General features: G+C 59.1%; 1 protein-coding gene across 1 annotated transcript in view; it reads right to left on the bottom strand.

Moving 5' to 3' along the window:
• Nucleotides 1–892: 892 nt before the first annotated feature.
• LOC126938365 (putative pleckstrin homology domain-containing family M member 1P) overlaps nucleotides 893–10079 on the bottom strand; it is a 33863-nt gene continuing 24676 nt past the window's right edge. Inside the window, exons 3-6 of the mRNA XM_050762487.1 lie at nucleotides 7582–7645; nucleotides 6909–7084; nucleotides 5564–5709; nucleotides 893–1384 (exon numbers count right to left, since the gene is read on the bottom strand). Of these exons, the coding sequence (XP_050618444.1) occupies nucleotides 5598–5709; nucleotides 6909–7084; nucleotides 7582–7645 (352 nt within the window). The 3' untranslated portion in view covers nucleotides 893–1384; nucleotides 5564–5597. The remainder of the gene's footprint in view (nucleotides 1385–5563; nucleotides 5710–6908; nucleotides 7085–7581; nucleotides 7646–10079) is intronic.

Below are 10079 nucleotides of genomic sequence, written 5' to 3'. Positions count from 1 at the left end.
TCTCGGTTTCTCTCTCCTTCCGCAGCTGCTTCAGCGCAGACGTGACCCCTAGCCGGGCCGGGCCCGGCCCGGCCCGGCCCGCCCCGGCCCGCCCCGGCCCGCCCCGCCCCGCCCCCTGCTCTCCGGCTCTCACGCCGCCCCGGAGAAAGGCTGCCCACCTGCCCTGGGACCCCTACAGTGCCCCCACGAGAGTGGCCCCTGGAGAATGCACTCTGAGACAGTGACTATCCGTGCGGAGTCCCAGAGCAGGGGCCCCCAGAGCTCTCCGGAGTGGTCACAAGCCCCACTCCCGCCCTGGCACCGGTGTGTCAGGGGTGGGGGAGAGCCTAACTAAATCTGCCTGCGCCCCTCCACCAAAGCCACGAGTCAGTGGTCTTCTCCGGAAGTGCATGGCCCCTCCAGACTCCCACACTGACCACACCTCCTCCTGCCCCCTAAGGTGACCCGGACCAGGGGCCAGGAGACCGTCGCTGGCCGAGGCTGAGGGACCGAAGAAGCAGGGTCCAACCGAGGCCCCCGTAGGGCTCCTTCGCCACTTTCTCAAGCGTTTCTTGATGAGGAAAGGGTGTACACTGAGTCACTACGCACACTGGGCCCCGGAGGCGGGGTCACCGAGCTGCCCTGAGCCAACAAACCCCAAGGTGGACGCTGCCCCCGGCGCCCCTTCTCCCTGGACCCCGTAGCGCACTCACGTCGGCTGGGCTGGTCTCAGGGAGCCCAAGGGCCCGGTGGGCGGAGCCGGCAGGTTAGGCCCCTACCATCGCCCTGGGCCGGGCTTTCAGGGGCCAGGCCGGAGAGGCTGCGCGGAATCGGAGCTGGCAATGGCAGCAAATAGGGACAGGGACGCTCAGGAGTGCTGTCACCGATACCCAAAGCAGCTGTGTCTGGGCGGGGCGAGGAGGAGCCTGCATGCCTCTGCTGGGGACCTTGCGGGGCATTGGGACGAGGCCTGGAGCAGAAGGCCGGGGCCGGGAGCCAGAAAGGCTGCGTCTGAAGGGGCGCTGGCTGGTCGCTAGCGGAGCCCAAGAAGAGTGGGGCTGCCCCTGCCCCGTCTTCCCCCTTCCCTTCTCCCCCGGGGATTTGCTGTCCCGGAGTCCCTGCGTCCCTCCCGTGCGCGGCTCTGGGAATGCCGGGTTGGGGCTGGTTGTCTCGTGCGGGCGTTCCTGCTCGCGGGGAGGTTATTCGCACCCTGAATCACCCACTTCGAGTCCTTCCAACCGGATTGCAGACCCGCCGCTCCGGGTCCACCTCCCCCACCGGGGCCTTTCCAGCCCGGCCGGGCCTGGAAAAACTCCGAGCGGGATTCCCAGCGCAGGGACGCCCAACGGAGCGCAGTGTCTCGGGCTGGATAAGACGTGGACCCGGCTACAGCTCCTTCGCCAACCTGGGGGAACACAGAGAAGGGGAGGGGTTGGTGGGGGCCGGGAGGATCCCTGGAGCACAAGATCGCACCCGTCCCCAGGAGGTCCCCTGCGTCCACCGCCGAGGTGACACAAGCTGCAGCGGCGTCAACGCCTGGGTCGGCACTGGGGGCCTGGGCCGGCACTGGGGGCCTGGGCCTGCTCCCCTCCTGCCTCCAGATGGAGGGCAGCCCTTCGCCTACCTTCTCCTCCCCGTGGGATGAGGCCTGCGCAGCTCCCGCCCCAGCACCGAGACAAGAGGAGCAGGGCGAGGAGCTCTTTGGTGCGGACCCGCCACCTGCCGCACACTTTCCTCCCCATCCTGCCCCTTGCCCCACCCCCACCCCACCTCCCACCTCAATCCCCGCTCGGCGGCCCACTGCCTGCCCGGGCACTTTGGGGTGTCCGCTCACCGGCCTCGCCTCCACTTGTCCCAGCGGGTGCGCGTGGGCTTGGTGTCCAGCGCTCGCTACTCCACCGCGCGGTTCCCGCGCTGCCCGGTTTCCTATTCAGCAATGTAACTAGGAAGGCACCGGTGGAGAGCGCCTGGCAGAACTTCCTCCCGGACTGGGTCTGGGCTGCAGTTGCGAGAGACAATCCCCGGCGTCCTGGTTTCCTGACCCCTCTGGCCCAGGCCAGCGCCTGAAGAGCGAAGACGCCACCCCCTCCTCTGCACTTCCCGGGATCCTGGGCCACACCTAGCTGTCTCCAGGGAGGAAGAGGACGCGGGGCTCAGATGGTGGGACTGAGGATGGCAGGAGCCTCCCCCTCGCAGCTTCTCCTGGCCAGGTTACCTTCCTACCATCCCCAACTGCCTCTTGATCCTTGCGGGGAAGGAGGGCCACCCTCCAATCTGTCCACAGGGTAAGCTCAGAACAACCTCCTAGAGGCCAGGAGTCCAGCCCCAGGACCCTCTGCCTTGAGGGTCTTCTGTTTGGGAATTACCTGCCTCTCTGGACAAGCTGCCTCGCCGGGATCTGAGCCTGCGCTCACTCCAGACATCACAAGCCACAGCCCCAGCAGACCCCTTGCCCTCAGGGGCCCCAAAGAACAGTTGTGCCTGTGGACCTGGCTGTGTGTGCCAGGAGCTGGCTGATTCAGGCCAGTGTTCTGGGAGGAAGAGGGGCCCGAACCCCAGGCCATGGCCCCTCTTGACACCACCTCCTGGGGGTCCAGGGTTGGGTGGGAAGCTGAATCTGGCCACGCTCATTCTGGAACTCCCTTACCTCTGTATCTTTGCCCCTGCTAGGCATTGCCACCCGTGAGTCCCCACTTCCTCTGAGAATCTCAGTGTGTCTGAGGCTTGGTGGCACCTTGGGACCCTCCAGGGTAGGCACACAGCAGAACTCGGCATCTGTCTTTGGTGCCCGACATGCTTAGAAAATAGTGACTGAAGGAATCTTCTCCCTCCCTACCTTTTAGGTGCCTCCCCACCTGCAGCACAGCCAGGCAGCGGTGATGGTCTTTGGTGGGGTCAGGCTGGTATGATGCCCCACTCTGCTGCTTGGCGGCTGGTAGGCCTTGGGAGCTCCGCCTTAACTCTGCAGCTCAGCTTTCTTTCCTATCAATAGTAACACTCACTTCGCTGGATTATTGGGAGGATTAAATGAGGTCCACTAAGCAGAGCTTACCACATGCCCAGCGCACACAATATACCAGCTATTTTTTTTTCTTTTTTTGAGATGGAATCTGGCTCTGTCACCTAGGCTGGAGTGCAGTGGCACGATCTCGGCTCACTGGAACCTCCGTCTCTGGGTTTAAGTGATTCTCCTGCCTCAGCTTCCTGAGTAGCTGGAATTACAGGCCCCTGCCATCATGCCCGGCTAATTTTTGTATTTTTGTAGAGACGGGGTTTCACCATGTTGGCCAGGCTGGTCTTGAACTCCTGACCTCAAATGATCTGACTGCCTTGGCCTCCCAAAATGCTGGGATTACAGGCATGAGCCACCGTGCCCACCTATATCAGCTATTATGACACTTATATTATGTGATGAGCTCTTGGGGGTTGGATTGAAATCTGCAAACCACCCCTCCTTCAGGCAGAAGAGAAGGGGAAGTCCCAGCTACTCATGAGGCTGAGGCAAGAGAATTGCTTGAACCCGGGAGGTGGAGGTTGCAGTGAGTTGAGATCACGGTACTGCACGCCAGCCTGGGCAACAGAGTAACTCCATCTCAAAACAAACAAACAAAAAAGTTGGGGAGAAGGGGAAACAAGTGCCCTCAGAGGCGCTTTGTTGAGGATGGAGAAGGGCTGAGCCCACCTGCAGGGCAGAACCAGGTCACATGCCATGGCCCTCCACTGGGCCTCCCTCCCCCAGTTTCTCTTATCTTCTCTGGGCCTACCATCTACTGTCCTTGGGGGAAGCTGCGGCACCTAGATGGGCAGAGGATGCCAACTTGTAATCTGAAAGGGGCCTTCAAGGACAGGAAATCTCAGATCTGAATGTTGTCTATTTCTATCTCATTTTACCGCAATCTGATTTCCCTGAGAATTAGTCTGTTTCTGAGGGCGCCTTCGAGAAGAATCCTCACAGGCCCAAGCCCTCCCCAGGCCAGGCTCCTGCCCACTCAGGGATGGGGCAATGAGGGCTCTGACGAGGCCAGGCTTGTGGGGGAGAGTTAATGTGGGCCATGGCAGGTGCATAACCCAGCTCCTGGCTTAGGAGGCATTGGCGTCTGGGCACGGGTGTGCGCCATGACCCGGAAAAGCTGTGTGCAGCCTCCAATTGCCTGCCACTGCCGCCTCTGTTGTGGTGCACAGGCATCCAGCTCCAAGGCTGGGTGGGTGACTCAGCAGCCGATCGCCCCCAGGAAGGGGTGAGGGTGGGCTCATCTCTGACAGTGACAGGCAGATCTCCACCTGAGGCCTCAGACTCCAAGCTGAGCGCAGGTAAGACAGCTAGGACTGAGGGCCTGCTGGGTCCAGGAGAGGTGGAGGATGGCGACAGAGAGACCAGCAAACCCACATTTCCCCCAAAGCCTGGAGGGTCTGAACTTCACTTCAAAAACAATTCCAGGCTCCCACCCCAGCCCCAAGGCCCCTTCAAAGGCAGTCCTGCTCTGGGGAAGTTCTTCAGTCTCCATGTCCTAGCTGGGCAAGTTCAGTGATGCTGTGGGAATTCATGGCTTTGTGAGGCTGCGGCTGCATCCACAGGGCAGCTCCCCTGCACGCCCCGCACAGCTTAGGGCAAAGGACCGGGTCACTTCTCCACAGTGCAGGGCCGGGCTGCCTGCCCTCTCTGGGGTCCTGCCTGTCTGTGCCCTGGCAGGGGTCAGTCAGGCAGAGAGTGTGACCCCGGGCACCCACCGAGGTGGGCCTGGAGCATCTGCAGCAGCGCCCCTGTCTATAGAGGAGTGAGGATCGGGGGTGGGCAAGATGGTGACCCTCCCTAAACCGAGGAGGGCTCAAAGTGCTGACAGTGCTGGTTTCCAGTCATTTCTCCTTCTCCGAATGGGGCCAAGGTCCCGGGCTAGAGAAGAGCTAGGGGCTCTGACGCTGAGAAAGGGGTGGGCTCAGCAGGCAAGATGCACTGGAGTGGGGAGTAAACACAGAGAGGAAGTGGGGTCACCAGGACTGGCCTTCCCCTGCTGAGGGGCGGTTTGGCACTGGCAGTGAAGGCCAAGGAAAGGCACCAGGTGGGCCCTGTCCCAGCAGTGGCCTGCCCGCCAGCCACCCACTGCCTCTAGGCCAGGCCTGAACGACTCCCGTGCATCCGCTGGGGGTGAGAATGTCCGGATTTCATGGGTGACTCACGTAGGGTCAAGAATAAAAAAATACTTTCTGTTGAAATATGAATGGAAAAACCCACCTTATAAAACAAGACCTTTTAATCAGGAATGTGGAATTGAAAATGCTCCCCAAGCCTCCTTTCCACAGTGTTTGGGCAGCCCTAATGGAGGTGCCGGGACGCTGGTGAGCCAGGGCCTGGTGAGTGAAAGGCCCTGTCTGCCCAGAGACAGGGAGCATCTGGCGGTGGCCATGCCTCCTGCAGCAGAGGGGTGGTGAGGGGGCCAGGGGACATCAGAGGGACTCCTGGGCTTTCTCTGGGAGGCCAGTGCTCTGGTCACATTTGAGGGTCTTCCTGACAAGGGGACACAGCTGTGACACGGTAAGTATCCTGGGCTGATGGCAAACCCAGCTGGGATGGCTGAGCCGCACTCACCCCCGGCCTTCAGAACGGGGTCAGCAGATGGGCATCAGGCGAAAACGTTCTGTTCCTGGTACTTGCGCCGGCGGGCACAGTGGGGGCAGCCCTTCTTCACCACAGCCTGGCAGCTCTGGTGGAAGATGGTCTTGCACTCGGCACACCTGGGGAGAGAGCAGCACGCCTGCTGGTGCCAGCTGGGCTGGAGGTTGCCCTGTGGCCACGCTGGCCAGCACTTTTGACCAGAACCCACGATACGTCTGTGACATACTGTGTAACCCACGCACGCATGCCGTGCCTCTCTGTTCTGGAACAGGAGATTCTCGAAAGAGTGCTTACTGATATGTCACACAATGCACACTGATTTTCTCTGTACTATTGCAGTTTTTAATAAATGCTGCTTGAAATTCATTAAGGATTTATCATATTTAAAAACATTTACTTACTTATTTATTTTTAAGACAGAGCCTCACTCTGTTGCCCAGGCTGGAGTGCAGTGGCACGATCTCGGCTCACTGCAACATTTGCCTCCCGGATTCAAGCAATTATCCTGCCTCAGCCTCCCAAGTAGCTGGGATAACAGGTGCCCACCACCACACCCAGCTTACTTTTGTGGTTTTAGTGGAGACGGCACTTCACCATGTTGGCCAGGCTGGTCTCGAACTCTTGACCTCAAGTGACCCACCCGCCTTGGCCTCCCAAAGTGCTGGGATTACAGGTATGAGCCACCGCACCCGGCCAAGACTGTATAATTTTAAGAACTCACCCCCAGGCCCATTCAGGGCTGAATCCAGGCCAGTGAACACCGACAGAAAAAGAACTAATATTCCCAGTTCAGTTTTCCACTCCCATGTGGGTTGAGGAAGGTCTGGATGAATTTCTCCACTGAGAGGTTGCTGATAATGAGCAATAACTGGGAACAAGAGTGATCATTTCAGCAACAGAGGCAGTGGCAGTGGCAGGTACCACCCACCAAGTGCCCACTTTGTGCCTGGTCTCATGCCAACAGTGCAGAGCGGTAACTCATACAACCCTCCTCAACCCAGGCATACACTGAGGCGCCAGGAGGCTCCACGCAGAGAGCCGGCAGCCACCTCTTCTTTAGGAAGACAGATGGTTCCATAAAGGCAGAGGAGTCCTGGGAGAGCTTGTCTTGCCCCCTGAGCTGGACCGGAGCTGCCCATGACTGCCCAGGGCATGGGCTGCCCCGAACAGCAGCACCAGCCCTTGGCACGGCACAAAGCAGATGTTCAATACGTTCCTGCCCATAGAGCGAGGCCTGCTGCCCTGCGTGCTTGGGCCAGGCTGTGGGTGTGGGGAGAAGGGTGGGGCTGGGAGACAGCTGGCTGGGTGTCTCGCATACCTGACTGTGGTGTCAAACTCAAAGGGGAAGATGATGTCGTGCTGCTGGCAGATCTGGCAGATGAAGCTGCGCTGGGTGCACAGGTCGCAGTGGTAGACGTGCTGGGAGGCAAATTTGATCAGGGTCTTGAGGAATCCTTTATGCACCCCGTTTGCCATCTGCGGAGGGCTGGTAAACTGAGGCCCCAGGCCTTTCAAGCAGCTGCACTGAGGCACCATGGCACCCTGCCTGGAGAACTTCTACCCCCAGTTTCCACGTGGGCAAGAAAAGCAAACCTCCCTGAGTCAGGCTGAGCAGTGCCAGTGTCCAGCCCGTCCCTGAGTCAGGCTGAGCAGTGCCAGTGTCCAGCCCGTGGGCACTGAGGTCACTCAGGGCTAATGGGACTCACAGATGAGACCCGACTCCACTGCACCCTCCCCCTGGAGAAAGGAGTATTCCAAACTCTCTTCCTGTGATCCTGGGGTTGCTGGAGTGCTTGCTTATTCCAGGGTGCTGGGGGTATCTGTCCCTGCCCAGGAAGCCGGGGGAGCAGGGCAACCCACCCTGAGCTGCAGAAAAGCTGCAGACTGCTGTCTTCAGTAAACTACAGACACCCCCCCTCCCATCTTCCCTGCTGACTTCTCCGGGAAAGAGGCCTCTCTGGAGGTCTGGGCGGGGGAAGCATGACGCTCACCTGCTGGAGGTCAGCAACACTGAACCTATGCGGAGACTCCAGGAGATAATCCCTGTGGTTGAGCCTTCAAACAAAACACAAGCGATTCTTTAGAGAGGTTTCCAAGACCCGGGCCAACCTGTGTTGTTTGTTTTCATTCCCCTGGCGCTGCTCACCAGGCAGACACCTGCCGCCTGGGCGGGGCGGGGGCTAGGAGCGCAATTCAGCTTGCCTGGGCTTGGGACCTAGTCCTCAAGGTAACTAACTAGCTGGTTGGATCTTGGGCACATTACTTAACCTCTCTGAACCTTGGGTTTCCCTGTCTGGGAAATGGAGTTGCTGGATTGAGTAACTTATTTAAAGCATTTGACTTGGTGCCAAGCTCCCAGTAAACACGTAATTAATCAGGAGGAGGAGGATGGGTGCTGACACCTGGGACCAGGAACTGGGCTAAGAGCTTCATACACATTCATTCATTTGATCCTCACAATAATCCTGTGAGGCTGGTACTATCACAATTCCAATTTTGAGAAGAGGAAACAGAGAGGTTAAATCACTTGCCTGAGGTCACACAGCTAGTAGGTGGGACAGCTGAAGATTGAACACAGGGGCCTGGCTCCTGAGCCTGCACCCTTGTCCACCTGCTAAATACCTAGAGATGCAGGCTGTTGTCATTATTGCCACCATCACATACCAGGGACACTGCTGGGGACAGTAATGCACAGGATATGGCCTCTGCATTCCTGTGGCCCCTGGTTTGGCCGAGGGACAGACATTCAAGTGTCTGGTTTCAGTGCTACACGAGAGCAATTGAGACGTGTCCTAAGTACAGCAGATCCCATTTCAGAGGTGGCAGGGGCAGCAGAGGACAAGGACTCAGCCACCAATGTGGCTCTAGTTTCCACCACACCAACGGCAGGGATCCAGGGGGCCCCATCCTGAGAGATGGAGAGGAAACACCTGCAGAAAGTTCCCTGGTACAAAACCTGCCTGGCCTGGCTGTGTGTGTTTGGGTGGGTACTGGCGGTGGGAGGTTACTCCAAGTCAGAGGATGCTTGGGAACCTGCCCCAGGATGCCCCAGACATCTGGGGACAGGATGGTGCCAGCCCTGGGTCTGGGCCTCCCGGGTGCAAGCTGTGGAGCATCTGGATGGGGACTTGGCCTTGTCCCAGTTGGTGGCCTCAGCTGTGGTCCAGGAGAGCCCAATCTGGGGTAGAGACGGTGAGTCCCCATCAAGCAGCCACAAAGGCCAAGATGCCAACTGGCCCCTTGGTTTACCATGCTGGTGTCCCCACTAAACTTCCTGCACTCTAGGAAGGGAAGCTGCCATTTGTTACCAAGAAAACATGGGACACAGCGGGTTGGGGGGACACAGGTTGGCCCTGAGCTGGCAGGAGTGTGGGCTGATCTGGATGGAGAATTAGCTTTGCCATCTGTCCTCTGACCACAGTCGTGGAAGCCCTGGGAGCCCCTGTGTCCTGGGCCTGTCACCCTCTCAGCAAGGACTTGCGACTGGTTTCTCTGCAGTGCTCAGTCAAGGCCAGAGGGGAGAGAGCATGGACCCAGGGTCGAGAAGTCACTTCCCCTCCTGGCCTCCAGGAGAGAAACTCTGGTGCACCGGGGCACAGTCAGGCCTACTTGGAGCCTCAGTTTCTCCACCCACACAATGAGAACCCTCTTTGTCCTCTGGTGTGAGGCTGGCTACCTGAGAAAGAGACCAGAGGAATCTGGAGAGAGGAAGATGAGGGGAGAGGTCGAATCTTAGCTCCTGGAACCGATGAAGTGACAGGGAAAGAAAGGGCCAGGCAAGGGCTGGAAGATCAGGGGCGCATGGATGGGGGACCTGGGTCCCACCTGTCTCCTGAGCCCCGACTCCTCCTCTGCCCACCACTCCCTGGCTGTCGGGAGGGACACTGAGGTCTGGTGGGTGGACAGGGTGTGGGGCATTTCTGTGATGGCTTCCTCTCAAGGGCTGGAGAGGACACTCTTAGGGGCTTCTCTGGCCCTTGGACACATGTCCGAGGTCTGCCGGAGAGAACCCGGCCAGGCAGCTGCCACTAGTGCCGGACAGCTCTTCCCTGACTTCCTGTCCCACATCCAAGACCTGCCCATGCCTCAGCCCTCTCCTCCTCTCAATCTCCCCTCTGGCTGACTCAGTCCAGGCGCAGCTCCCTGGGTTAATTACACCAGCCGCCACCCAGGGCTCTCCCCTTCACCTACTGCACTCCACTGGGGCCAGAATGGTCTTTTTGTTTGTTTGTTTTTGTTTTTGAGACAGAATCTTGCTCTGTCTCCCAGCCTGGAGTGTAGTGGTGTGATCTTGGCTCCCTGCAACCTCTGCCTCCTGGGTTCAAGCGATTCTCCTGCCTCAGCCTCCCTAGTAGCTGGCATTACAGGCGCCAGCCACCACACCCTGCTAATTTTTGTATTTTTAGTAGAGATGGGGTTTCGCCACGTTGGCCAGGCTGGCCTCACACTCCTGACCTCAGGTGATCCGCCCACCTTGGCCTCTCAAAGT

The sequence above is a fragment of the Macaca thibetana genome, chromosome 16, assembly GCF_024542745.1.
Source record: "Macaca thibetana thibetana isolate TM-01 chromosome 16, ASM2454274v1, whole genome shotgun sequence".
In the NCBI taxonomy this organism is placed as follows: Eukaryota; Metazoa; Chordata; class Mammalia; order Primates; family Cercopithecidae; genus Macaca; species Macaca thibetana.
The sequence above is the reverse complement of the archived record's forward strand: the minus strand, read 5'-3'. Positions and strand labels throughout refer to the sequence as shown.